General features: G+C 45.1%; 2 protein-coding genes across 2 annotated transcripts in view; one reads left to right on the forward strand and one right to left on the reverse strand.

Annotated features, from left to right (window-relative positions):
• Nucleotides 1–413: 413 nt before the first annotated feature.
• Nucleotides 414–8290, reverse strand: C21H21orf58 (chromosome 21 C21orf58 homolog). Its single transcript, XM_062506636.1, has 9 exons — nucleotides 8204–8290; nucleotides 6700–6765; nucleotides 5967–6024; nucleotides 4602–4669; nucleotides 4065–4208; nucleotides 3530–3644; nucleotides 2006–2145; nucleotides 1491–1657; nucleotides 414–429 (listed from the first exon to the last, which is right to left on the reverse strand). Exons 1-9 carry the CDS (start codon nucleotides 8279–8281, stop codon nucleotides 414–416), a joined length of 852 nt encoding a protein of 283 aa, XP_062362620.1. The 5' UTR covers nucleotides 8282–8290.
• A 1623-nt stretch (nucleotides 8291–9913) lies between these two features.
• Nucleotides 9914–13824, forward strand: part of PCNT (pericentrin) — a 69433-nt gene continuing 65522 nt past the window's right edge. Inside the window, exon 1 of the mRNA XM_062506669.1 lies at nucleotides 9914–9967. Coding sequence (XP_062362653.1) covers nucleotides 9914–9967 — 54 coding nt within the window. The remainder of the gene's footprint in view (nucleotides 9968–13824) is intronic.

The raw sequence follows: 13824 nt of genomic DNA on the forward strand, positions 1-13824 counted from the left end.
GTCCCTGGGTTTTCTTAATCAGACTCACTCACAAACTGCACCAGGCAAACCCAGAGTACAGATGTTCTCCACTTCAAAAACAGAAGGTGGGAAGATACTGAGAAGAAGCTACAAAAACATTGTTCATCTTTCCATATTAAGCAAAACCAGGCTTCTGAGGGCATCAAAAAGTGTTGCCTGATAAAAACTCTGAGTGATCCTTTTAAGAAGTCATAAATAAAACTAAAAATGAACAGGATAAACATGGGCATGGGCTAAAGCCTGCCCTCTGAAAACTAGTGGGAAAAGTAAAGGAGGGAAAAGTGCTTGAATTATGTTGCTGAAGAAAAAGACATGTCAATGGCTGAGGAAGAGCATCAGGATTTTATTGTTTTTGGAATGGCTATGGTCCACTTGCAGAGGATCCTGTACTGTCAGTATGAGGGCCACCTGCAAAAGGAAAAAAATAGGTTATTGTGTTTAGCAGCAACCAGTAGTGCTGCAGCTGCAAAAATATGTGCTTGGTCTCATAGCTTATGGAAGGCAGCTGAAGAAGAAGAACACAGTTTAAAGGCCATGAGAAGATCTACTGATTTCTGCAAACAGTGAATTGCACTGCTCCTGACAGGAGCCAGGAGTTCTTTACTGGTTCAGATTACAAACCCGTGTCAAGGGGAAATAGGTAGAAATGTCCACCCCTTATAACCTCATTAGGTAAATAATCTGTTCAGGAATTCAAATCCTCTGCTAAAGAGGGCTGTACAGATATCCCTGCCAGCAGGTCACCCATACCCAAGGCTGCAGCTGCCTCCATCCTGTTCTCCTGTTCTCCTGTTCACTAAGGCTCTGAAAGAACCATGGCACAGAAATAAAAGTTGACTTCTCACATAGTGTCCCCATGCTCCCCCTCTTCCACGCCCTAGCAAGGTGCATTTCTTTATCAGCCTTGGCATGTAAGAACTTCCCAGCACCTAGGAAGCCAAGCAGGAAAAGCTCAGAGGAAGGCACAAAGTAAGTGAGCCCCTGGACGAGCTGGCTGTGAGCTCTGCACAGGACTCAAGGGCTCTATGGATCTGAGAGCATCCTGGGGAGAAGTTCATCCATTTCTGTACTTGAAACCCACCCCCTTCAACTGCAAGCACAGGCTTATGACAAAGACTCAGCACTATTCCTGACACTCCCCTCCCTTTGTACCATTTTTCTTAGCTGGTGTTTGGGTTTTTATTCCCCCAGGAATTTCTGATTAGTAAATGTCCCAGCAGTGCTTTAAGAACATAAATCCTGCTGGGAACCTTAGCCTGGAGGTAAAACACTTCAGCCCTGTGCCCCCATCCACCTCACGGAGCAGGTGACTGCTGGGCTCACAGGGAGACCCAAACCATGGGGTGAGAGCCCCTGCAGAGCAGAGCAATGATCTGTGTCATCCTCATCCTTGTCACATCCCCGTGCTTATTCCAGCTGGGCTGGGAGAAAGGGCTACAGGTGCATGTGACAGCTGCCTGCTGACTTACGTGGGCTGGGCAGAGCTGCTGGTCCAGTGCTGTGCCGTGGATGGGGACAGGAAGCTGCTGGGGGGAACTGGGAGCATCCCCGTGGGAGGGTAATGGTGGTGGTGGTGCACCACAGGTGCCTTGGGCCTGTCTGCTCTCACGGCCAGGGGAGCAGCGAGCTGCAGGTCCTTGTGGGAGAGAGACAAAGGGTGGCTGCAGAAACCTGTGCCCCACAGGGTGGGAGTCCCTAGCTGAGGGGCCAGAGTTCCACTCGGTCACCCCTGGGGAAAAGAAGACCTTTGGGATGTGTCTGGAGAAGTCTGCAGGTTCCAAGTACAAAAGGTCCAAGAGCACTCGGTGGCTTACAGATTTCACCCAACACTCAGACCCCACTCCCTCCAATTTATTCCATTAGTCAATGCCAGGATGGTCTGCAGAGGAAGGTGGGGCATGCTCTTCCTCTGTCATCTTTCCTAAGGTTCGGTGTCCTGCACAATCCTGTGTCTCTCCCAGCTCTTTGTGGTGTTGTTTGTTACCTGCTGTGGGTGCTGGAGCAGGGCAGAGCTGGCTGCCCCAAGCTGTGCGAGCACCGTGGGTGGCAGAGCCTTCAGCATCATGTTCTGCATCATGATCTGGTGCATCTGAGCATTCTGCATCAGCATCATCTCCACCATATCTGGCAAGAGAAGAAAAGAGTAAGAGCTTTATCCACAACTGACATAGTAAGGAGTGCCCTCCAAGACACAGGCTGGTCACTGCAACAAAGGCAGAGCAGCTGAAAGAGAGCACACGGAGAACATTTGCATTATTTCCCCAGACTGTGCAAAGTTAACGTCTGTGAATGGGATTGTTCATAGCAGATTTCCCATTTCTCCTCCCTTCTGCAAGAAAGCTGCTGCTGAGTGTCTCATTGCAGGCACTGCAAGCCCACACCCCTACCTATGCAGAATGGCAGGATGGAGAAGAGCTGAGCTGCAGCTTTCCCTTACTCCAGCATGGACAGGCTCCTGGCTGTGCTCTCCACTGTCCCAGATCATTGCTCTCCATGTTTCAAACTTATGTGATTTATGAGAGGTTTCAAATTTATGTGATATTGCAGTGCCACCTTGAGAGTCCACTGACTCATAGAATTGAAAAGGTTGGAAAAGACCTTTAACATCATTGAGTCCACCCCTCAATCTATCATTTCATGCACATCATACCTCCTCATATGATCTCTGGGATCCAAAGGACTTGTGCAGTGTAACTAATTTGCTTGAGGAGAAGTGAAGAGGGAGAGGTGAGAAAAAGGGAAAAAATATGAAGGCAACTCTCATTTTCCTTTTTACTGATCATACAAAAAGTAGCTCACATGTAGCAGCTTCAGAGAAGACATGAGTAGATTTGGACTGTTTTGTTTATGGAAATAAACTGTGATTCAAAAATCCAGACACTTTGAAGAAGTATGAGCTGAGAAATACTGTAGTTTCATGACTGAGGATTCCTGTGTGGGATGAACCTTTGGATGAAGGCTGAGCAGGGAAATTGTCCCAGGTTTCAGTTCATGTATTATTTCACAGTAGCACCCACCTACATTTAGAAACAAACTCTTTTATTGGCACTGCACTACATTTAGAGCAACCCTTTCAGATGTTCTGTCTTGTTTCCAAACACAGGGCACAAATAAAAGCCTGATGAGATTGAGCAGCACGTTAGGAAGGAACAAAAGAATAAAGCCAGATTTTAGAAGCCTGTTTACTAATTCTGGAATCATCCACATGCACGAGTTTGACTTTGTTAATATTACTCAGTGGTGTGAGTTGAGTTGTTTTGCTTTCCCAGTCTTCCCTCGAGTTTGCAGCTCCTTTAGTTTGAGTGATAAGAGTTTGGTACAACTTTCACAAGTGGTACCCACATCCAACTAAAGCAGCACAACTCCTGAAGCTCTACCAGCTCATTAAACAGCACGTCACTAATTAGCTTGGGCACCATCCCACATCCCCTCCCACTTGCCATGGTACCTGCCCTGCCCTCTCCAGGTCTGGTGACAGGAGCTGGCTGCTGTATGGAGAGTTTGTTACCTTCTTTAATGCTCCCAGAGCGGGGGGCTGCAAAGGGCTGGGCTGGGGGAATCTGTGTGATCACAGGGGATGGCTGAGGCAGCTGCTGGATGATGGTGGCAGGCTGAGTTGGCATCTGGAACAGGAAGGAAAATGGAGAAGTCAGGGCTGGTTTTGGCCAGCTCTCCCATCTATGGGAACAGCTGTCATCTGTCTAGGCTTCAGGAAAACTCTGGGGTTCTCATGGAGCTGTTGAGGTTGTGGGCTGCATGAGCAGGCAATGATGTGCATTAGAAAGTGGCTGAATGCCCAGGCTGGAGTGGCAGCCCTGCACTCCTTTTGCCACCTTGTTCCAAGGGTCAGCCATTCCCATTGTTAATTTTGGGCTTTATTTGCAAGATGATTTGCCCTTTGGTTTTGCTGCAGGCAGCAAGGGTCCCACAAAAGAGGCATATCTTCCCTTTCTGTGGGATGAGCAATTCCATACAGCTCCCAAATGGTTGTCAGCTCAGACTGGCACAGTGCTGGCAGTGTTTTCTAGGAGACAATTCCTTACTGTCTGCTGGATAATCCTTGGTGGCTCCACTTGGGAAGCTGGAAAAGGGATCTGGTAGACTTGTGGGACGGCAGCTCTGTGGTCGTGGCAGTGTCCCCCAGCTGGTGCAGGTGGCTGTGAAAGCTCTTCCAGAAGGTGCTGCTCCTGCAAAGTCAAGTATTTTCTTAAAGAAAATCTGGCCAGAGCAAGGCAGACAGTATGGTTATGCTCTCTGGACTAAATGGGATTAGCCCCTGGGAACCTGCAGCAAGGGCACTGCCAGTGCCTGTATAAGGATAAAGCAAGTTCTCCTTCCCACAGATCATGAAGCACAAGCAAAAAGGATTGGGGGGAAAAAATGTGCAGAACAAGATGCCAAAAAATCTGGGAGAACATTTCCCTGATTAGTTGGCCCAGCCTTTATATTCCAAAGCAGCAGAGCACTAAATCCTGCCCAGCCCCAGAACTAAAGGGCAGGAAAACACAGAACCCACATCAGCAGTGGATGTGCAGGTACCTGGGCCCTGTCTGTCACTCCTGGCCAGAGAGGGCTCTTACCCTAAGCTCCTGCAGCAGATCTTTCCTTTGCCTCAGGGCACCTTGGAGTACGTCCTGAGGTCTGTTCCCTGGAAGTGGAAAAGTCCATTATCTTCCCAAAGGATTGCAAAGACAGAGCTATTACAGCACCTGTATTACAATATTAATGTGGAAGATGTGTTAATAGACAGCTTGATGTGGCATATAGGTAAAACCTTATAGAATAAGGGCTTTGTTATCTTTGTAAAGTCATGACTCAGGCTCAGCAGAAAAGTGACTCAGCTGAATTAGGGGTAGACAAAAAAGTCATAGAACCATTACATGTTCATACTGTGGTGTATGGTGGTTGATTGCATTATGTTTATTATCATCTAATACTATGTAACTGGTCTAAATGCTTTAAAAGGCCTGGTTTTTGCAATAAGGAGGCTCTTCTTTGCACCTGCCTGGGGACTCTGTCACTCTGCTTTAACAGCTTGAGTTCTTCCACAAAAGGCTTGGGCTACTTTTCTTGTCAAATACACGGATGGGTAATGACTTTATGCCATGTGCAGTCACAGCTGTTCAGCAGCTCTACAAAGGCAAAACACATCTGAAAGTAAACTCTTTAGATTGCTCTCTAGAGCCCCCTTTTAACCTCCTGGTTTGGGATCCATTTCAGCCTGAAGGTTTCTAGATGCATCCCATGCATGCAGAGGATGACTGTAGTAACAGCTCAAACAAACTCCAGTTTGAATGTCAAGTTTTCTTTTTCTATTGTGTTCTAAATCAACTTCCTTTTCAGTTCATCCCACACATGGCTGATTTTGAACTCACTTGAAATGAAGATAAGCAAGAATGTTTTCTGATACTGCTCTGGAAAGCAAGCACCATTTCATATTTTGAAACTGTAAGTTGTTATAGAGGATTTAAAAAGAAATTTGGCCACAGCATGGGAAGTTTCCAACTATTTGTGCATCAGGTCAATGAATAGGAGCCCACAGTACAATCTAGAAATATCACTGAGCTTCTACTGGTAGCCTTGAATCCATAGATAATGTGCAAAGAAATGAAGTGTTCCTGCCTTTCCAGAATCACCAAAGCCAAGCAAATGGGGGCTTAGTCCTAGGTGTAAGAGCTAGGACAAACTGGATCACCATCAGTTTGCTCCAGCTGAGCCAGCAGCTGCAGCTGAGAGGCTGCAGAGGATACCTGGGCAGGTGTTCAGCTGGTTGTTCACTTCCCTCGGTCAGGAAAAAAACAGCTGAAGACATTCAAAAGATAAAAAGCAGTGAGCTCACAGCTGTTAGGGAGGAGAGGGGATCATCTCCTGAGGAACTCATGCCTGAGAACATAAGGAAGCCCTTTCCAAAATATGCCTATTATTAGAGCAAATGCTTCTCTTACTTGCAGCTGGGGGAGACAACTCCATCTTCTCGAGGTTCTCCTGTTCATTTTCTAGTCTCTGTTGGCAGAACCATAACCAGAACTGGTTATAAGTCAGGCAGAAAAGCTCACAAGGATTTCCAAGCCTATGGCACAGGTTTGGGATGGAGGAAATAGAGCAGAAGTGGAGAAAAATGGTGATTTTTAAAGCAGTATTAAATGTTTCATTATAAATCTAGTTACAGTACAGTCATGCTTCCTACTGTCCAGGCTAGTCCAGACCTTAAAATTGAGAGCATGGTGAATCAGAAGACATAAACATAATCTATTTTGTAGGGCAGAGAGCTGCATCATATGAAGAACTTGATAATGTTCAGTTTGGTCTTGCCTGATAGTCCAGGATCTGGACTATTGATTCAGCAAAGGTCTGACCAGGCAACATATCTTATGTGAAAACAGACATGAAATTGCCTTTAAACAATCTGAGATTCTCCTTACCCAAGATTTACTCCTAAACTTTGCTTCTCCCAGCTCAGACTGGCTTTGAGCTAACTGGTGGCATCTCCCATAAAATCAATTTTATTTACTGTAGGTGCACGTAAACTTCCACAAGGTTATTTAAGAAAGTGACAGTAAGTAGTACCACTCCTCAGTGTATCTCAGAGTTCTACTATTTTAAAATACAGTGTTAATGCTTAAACATGCAAGAGCAAAAAGCAGAGCAAGGGTGGCCACTGGAGGATTATTCCCTTACCTTTTGTAGGAGTTTGAGTTTCAGTCGTGTCAGGTGATCCACTACTGAAGGATCTGCCATTATCTCCTGGAAGAGTTGGCAGGCAAAAACAGGTTAAAAAGCTAAACAGAGGCAGGTAGGTTTTCAGTGCTCATTTTCCCCCCTCCACAATCTTCACAGAATAATTCCATTATTTAAAAAAAAAAATAGAATATGATTAAAAATTAAGAGAAGCAAATAAAAGCTTTGGTTTCACTCCCAGGCAAAAATAAGTACAGGTATTCACAATGTCACAGACAGAGCTTTTCCTGCCATTTCTCTCTACATACTTTTTGTGCTGCAGGTTATGACGCTCACAGGAAAGCAACTGAGACTGAATATTTATTTGTCTCTTCCTAATGGTTGCTATCCTTCCCCTGGCAGCATCACTAAGCCTGGCCTCTGTGTTGTTAGAGCCTTCTAATTAGCTCAGAGGTTTGTGCCTGTAACCTGGTTGCTAAGTTTATCGTGTCAATACGTAGCATAAACAATCCCCAGGCACAGAAGCTTGTGTACCTTTGGTAAAGCAAATGCCTGGCACATTAGTGGACAAGAAAAAACGAAATAAAAGCCAGTGGTTCTTTTAAAAAGCCTGCTGCCAGTGATCAGATTATGATCTTGCTGACTGGTACATGTTTATTCCACTTTAAGGGGTCTGCACACTTTTGACACAGCCCTTTACATGAGTTGTTATCACCACACAGTAACTAAAAAAATGAAGGAGCTGGAACTCACCCCTGGGTAAGTTCAGGAGTAAAGAGGCTATGGTGTAACATCTGTTTGGTTACCATCTCCCAAGAAACCTGTGGAATGCCTCCCTATCCCAGCAAAGCCCTACCAGCATAAAAACAGGTTAACATTTATCAGAGACATCCATAAAATGAGCACCAAGGCAAGAGAAAAAAGCCAAGTAACAGACACTACTTCTCAGTATCATATTTTAAGCCCAGGAGGGACAAATTACAATCCCTTCTTCAAAACTGCAGCAGAGCCACAGCTGGCAGCTGGAGCAGCTCAGACATGCTGGGTGAGAGCAGTACAGATCACCTGCCCAGGCTGTGACCCATCCCTAAAATTACACAAGCTGGAAGTCACTGGAGAAGTTAGGGAAACTAGGGTGCAGGGATCCCTAAAACAACTGTGTATTAGTGTTTTGGTTTGGTTTTTTGGTTTTGTTTTGGTTGGGTTTTTTGGTTTGTTTTTTGTTTTTTTTTTTTAATCCTTGGCTCAGTAAAAGTTGAATTTTGCACAATATTTTCCTGGGTCAAAACAAAATAAAACCAAATTTACAGATGTCACTTCAAATCACACTTTGTGCGAAAATGCTCAACTTTGTGCTCATTTTCACTGAGCCACGGATACTTCAAAACTCCCACTATTCAAAATTCCAACAGCTGTGCTGTGTCAGGGCTGGGGTTTGGCTTCCTTTGGCAGGGCTCTGTGGTGAATGGCAGCAATGACCAGCCAGAACAGAAAATCCTCTCACCTGCCAGCAGTTCTCCTGGGAAACAACTCTGAGTCCACTTCTGTACTTTAAAACCCCAACAAGATTTTTCTCTGACATCTTTGACCCCTTGATCTGAGCAGCTGCATCAGCCTTTGACAAGGAGTTTCCTACATATCTTAACCTAAAGCATAAGCCTAATTATGCCTGTAAACTGCATAACTATAGTTTGCTTCTGTGCTGGGAAAGAAACCTCTCCCTTTTTGATTGCTGGTGAATATTGAGCTGATTATTTTACCATCAACTGGCTTAGTACAGTGCCTCTAAAAGTTAAATTTCTAGAGCCCTCATTGCAGCATGAACAGAGGGTTACAAGAAAGTTTGACAGTCTGACAAAAAGAACCAGGTATAAGCATTCTATTAAAACTAACAGATTTGGCTAAAGCCTCTATTTTCACAATTTAACGATTTCAAAATACAAAGAAGCCACCAGTTTTGTAGCTTCAATAAGCAGAGCAAAAGGGAGTTGAAGATTGGACATCTGGGATCTTAAACTTACAGCCCCTCAAGGACTCCAGAGGAGATGAAAGGCCTGGGAAGCTGGAAACTCCACCTCCAAGAAAATTATGATAGAGGCGACATGCAGAGGAAAATCTCCACAAGCAGCAAGAGATTGTAAAAGTAAGTATGTTTATATGTATGTTTATATACACCTAAGTGTATATTAATGTTTATATACACCTAAGCTCATACATATTTATGAAAGTTTCTGCATCGTCTATTACATATTCATAACCTGCCTGCTTTATACCAGTTTTTCTGCTCATCAGCATTAAACAATTAGGTAAAAATCCTGTTGTGTAGCAAACGACCATCTGTTCTTGATTACACAGCATACTACAAATAAACTTTGAATTTATTTCAGTTCCCTACATCAGAGGCATTAAAGAATGACGACCAAATTAGCATGAAGAGCGAGAAATCAATTAGCAACAGATGACAGCATACCAATTACTGAAGAGAATCACGCAACTTAGAATCAATGAACATTAATTTATTTCTTTGATAAAAATTTACAACTCTCCAGCCACGCCCCCATTGGCTGCCTCCAGCCACGCCTCCATTGGCTGCCTCCGAGTCTCCACTCCCCCCCATTGGCTACCTCCGAGTCTTCACACCCCCCCATTGGCTACCTCCGAGTCTCCACTCCCCCCCATTGGCTATCTCCGAGTCTTCACACCCCCCCATTGGCTACCTCCGAGTCTTCACACCCCCCCTCATTGGCTGCCTCCGAGTCTCCGCTCCCCCCCATTGGCTACCTCCGAGTCTCCACTCCCCCTATTGGCTGCCTCCGACTCTCCACTTCCCCCATTGGCTACCTCCGAGTCTCCACTCCCCCCATTGGCTGCCTCCCGAGCTGAGCGGAGGCAGCGGCCCTTTTGAAATGGCGCCGGACGCTCCCATTGGTGGCTGCGGCGGAGGGGGCGGGGCCGAGGGCTGGCTCCGGCTAGCCCGGGGTATCCCAGCAGGCATTTAGCGGGAGTAGGCGGAGTTCGGCTGTGGAACTCTGTCTCCATTGGTCGGAAGCTGCCGTGCGTCAGGAGCTCTGGCCAATGGGCGTAGAGCCCCGCCCCGCGCGGTGCGGCTGGCGCGGCGGCGGGCGGGGAGCGGCTCTGGGCGGCCATGACTGAAGCTTCGCTGCCGCCGCCGCCGTGAGGGCACGGGGGGAGCACGAACCGCCCCGGCCGCCTCATGGAGGCGCAGGAGGAGGCGTGGAGGCGCAAGCTGGAGGCCGGCAGGGCTAAGGTGAGGGGAGGGGGTCCCGGCCAAGCAGAGGCTGTGCCCGCCCCGTGCGCTGAGAGGGCTGGCAGGCCGGGGGGCGGCTTCGCCTCAGCCCGGCATGGGTCTCTTCCCCTCCGTGGCGGGTTCCGCGCCGCACTCCGAGTTGGGTGCGGGCGGCGGTGGAACCGGGGTTCGCTGCCGGCTCGGGGCTGTCCCCGGAGTCCCGTGGGGCTCCCGTGGCTCCGCAGGAAAAGCCGTTCCCAGCGGTGCTCCTGCCTGCCAGGCCCGAATCCCGCTGCACAAGCATGGGAACATTGCCTCGGGTGAACACGGAGCAGCTGACAGCAGTGCACATACCGTCCCTCAGGCTCTGTTTTCGGTCTTTGGTTGTATTTTTTCTTCCTAGCTCTCCCATTTTTTTGCCTTAGTTGACCTAGTGTGGCATGGCGTGTATTAACATTTCTGTTAACATAAATTAATTCAAGGTACCGCACCTGTTTATGATTACAAAAATGTGACACTTAGCTCGAATAAGTTATTAGTTCCCACCTGTTGGAAAACTGCTGTTTGCCTTTAGCAACAAAAATAAAACAACAGGGACTTGCCTTATGTTTCAAGTTGTGCCTGCAGAGCCAGTGTTACATTTACTGTTTTTTATATTGTACTATATTTCTCTCTTCTCATAAAAAAACAAAACCAAAAACATCCTTAGCCCCATCCATGTTGCTGCTGAATGGTGTCATATGGTATGCTGAGAGGAGAGGAAGAGTTTTAGAGACAGATGTGCTTCCTCTGCTGATTAAAATGTCACAGAGATCTATTCCTTGGCTGGCAGAGTGTGTGCGCCAGACAGCTTCCAAAAAGCACCCAGGTGATATTTCCCCTTTTTTATTCTTCTGTTTTTTTTTTTTTTTCCCCTAGTTTTCTTTGTGCTCCCTTCCTCATGGACACAGCACAACTTTGAAAGGGAGTAAGAACCATGAACAAGTCCAGATTCTCCTTCCTGTGGTGCAGCCTAGAGCAGCTTAAGGTGATCCCATCTCTGGTGTGAGACAGAAGTGTTCAGTGTCCATCAGATCATTTCTGAGCCATATACACATCACTGTCGGGTGCTCCTTGTAGCAATCACTGTGCAGTGATGTAACTGCAGTTTGATACTGCTTCAGTCTGGAGGTGTGAGCTCCTGAGGGCTTTTTGCCTCACCCTCCATGAAATGAGTTATTTTATCTTTAGTATCCTTAGATTTTAGTCTGTTAAACAATCAGCTTGGCAAAGAAATACAATCTAAATGTTTTCAAACTAGTACTTGCATTTTCCTTTTTCATTTAGGCATAAAAATTCCATTACTGAGATGCATTTAAGTTATCACTCAGGAATAATGATAATACCAACTGCTGTATTTATTGGAGATTGCAATTGGCAGCTAAGTACTGACTGTATCAGGTACCTCCGATTCCTGTTTCTAACAAATGCAATACTCATAGCCAGGGTAGCAACTGAGAGTCAAAACAAACCTAACTATTCAGTGCTGCTGTTTTCTTCTTGTTTTTTTTTTTATTTTAACCCCACATTAATTAGCCTGCATGTTGGCCACCTGTGCCTCTAGTTACAGAGTTCTCTGTGCCACACCTCAGATGTGAGAAGTTTTGCTCCACCTCCATTTTACAGTTAGGACCTGAAAAATGGGTTCAGGTTTTCCAGGAAGTTTTCCCACTTCATCATTCTGAGGAAGGTGTAGAAAATATTTCTTGGTTTTGTCTAAGAGCGCTTGTTGCTTATGTTTGCTGTATCCAAGAGCTGGACTAATGTTTATTTGAACAACCTGTTTCTGTTTGGTGCTAATGGGGCTTTCTGCTCTCTTCTGTTTTCCCTGAGTGTTTGTTTTTATAGTAATTTCTGAAGCACATGAAGTAATACATCAACTTTTAGCTGACTGGTCCTGGTGAAATGAAGTTGCAGTACACTGGTACCTGTAGAAAAGTGTTCTTGTGTTAGAACAGCTGCTTGGGATGCTGTGAAGGACAGTGCTCTCAGGGTTCCTGTGGCAGTGCTACATCTTGGCTAAAAGTGAACCTTTTCTCCTTTGTATGTGCTTCTAGAAGGCAAAAGGAAGGTAAAAAACCAGGCATGATGGGATCTCACTATGGTGAGGCAGAAGCAGCTGTGTCTGTCTTCACATTCACACTCATTACTTCATGTTGGATGGCTGGCTGTGGATTTGAGATTGTCTTACAATGGCACTTAAATTTATGTATCAGACAAAATGCTTTGGAAACCCAATATTGCTCTAAATATAACTTTTCCTGTAAATCTGGAGCGTGTTTGAATCCAGCCACTCCACCAAATCCAGTAGTTCCATAAAATTTTGGTGTAGATAGGCATTCTTGCATGGTATGTATTGTGATTTTATATGTTTAGTGCATTTGAATGGGACAAAATAAGTTTTGTTTTCTTTGACTTTAAAAATTTATGCAGTTCAGGTGTTCAGTCAGGCCAGGTCTTGGTATTTTAATGTGAAACACTTGGTCTCCCTTCATGAATCAGCAATTGCTCTCTGTAATGCTCAGTCTCTCTGTCTTTCATCTTTTCTGCTTGTTTTTCTCCTGTTTTCCCTTTTTCCCTGCTTCAGCAGTTTCCTCCACTCTCTGTTTTTCTGCAGGTTTCCTCCTGCCCCATTTCCCCATGTTACCAGGTTAATTAGTGCTGTAGCTATTTTTGATGTACATTGCCATCAGTAAGTGCTGGAGTTGACATCTGCTTTCAGAGGATAGTATTTGTGTCTCACTGCAGCTTCATGGTCTGTTCATTCTGCTTTATTATGAAAAGTCTTCATTTAATCTTCATTTCAGTATTGCTAACTGTCAAAATTACAGAAGGTAATCTTAAAAATAAGTTTTTTGTACGTAAGATTCTTACAGGCTGGTAAGAAATGGATGTCTTTCTGCAAATATACCTTTTAAACATGCTGCTGGTTGTAGCAGATGTGTAACTGTTCACCTGTTGAGTAGCTAAGCTGTCAAATGGAAGTTCCTCTAAGGAGAAGGGACTGAACTAGATCCTTTTCACAAACTGAATGAGAAGAATGAGGCAAGATATTTCTGCAGGGTGGCTGTTTGGCAGGAAAACCAAGCTATCAAGCAGTGGATTTTCATGTGTATTGCTGGCAGAACTTGGCAATGAGGTTTACATCCAGTCATCAGTTAGCTATCTGTTTTGTCTCATCACAAGGATATAACACTGCACTTGATAATCTGTGGTTTTAACCTTGAAGAAGTCTTTTTTTCTTTAGGAAAAGGAGATCTGGATTTCTGCTGTGGGGGAGATGTGTCTTGGAAATGCTGCCTAAACACAATACTAGAGTTGAAAATAACAATAATCCTTTTTAAGCTGTTTAGAGTGTTAGGGAGAGTTGGGTAATAAATTGTCAGTGACATTCTTTACAAGTCCCTGGAGCTTTGTAGAGCTGTGATAGCCTGATAAAGTAGAGCATCTGATTCTTCAACAGAAGAAATTAAAATGACCTGGCTTAATTGATTTTCTATTTATGTACTGGAGGCTGCTTTCTGGCAAAGAAGTTTTGCTGTGTTCTCTTAAGGGGATGGCAGGGAAGGAGCATTAAAATTAACGGAAGTGAATCCTCATCTCAAAGCTCACGCTGGCTAAGACCTGTTTAGATGTATTTTTAGGGGTGTGCTGGTTCTGGCACCATGACAAGGGGGTTCTTGTTATTGCTGGTCTTGCAGATAGACTGCTCAGTTATTATTTTTTCCTAGTGCTTCTAGTATATTGACAACTCGCTGCTTTACTAATTTGTTTTGTCATGATTCTGGATTATCATTGACACACAAAGTTTCACTGAGTAAAACTTTGGTTTTTGTGTG

This window comes from Cinclus cinclus, chromosome 21, assembly GCF_963662255.1.
Source record: "Cinclus cinclus chromosome 21, bCinCin1.1, whole genome shotgun sequence".
Lineage (NCBI taxonomy): Eukaryota > Metazoa > Chordata > Aves > Passeriformes > Cinclidae > Cinclus > Cinclus cinclus.

Bases quoted from the DNA above. Each gene is read 5' to 3' on its own strand.
- C21H21orf58 (XM_062506636.1), bottom strand. From the start codon at position 8,281: ATGTCAGAGAAAAATCTTGTTGGGGTTTTAAAGTACAGAAGTGGACTC. The intron at 6,766-8,203 runs GTGAGAGGATTT...CAACTCTTCCAG, and splicing joins CCCAGGAGAACTGCTGGCAG to GAGATAATGGCAGATCCTTC. The intron at 3,645-4,064 runs GTAAGGAATTGT...TTCCTGTTCCAG, and splicing joins CAAGGATTATCCAGCAGACA to ATGCCAACTCAGCCTGCCAC.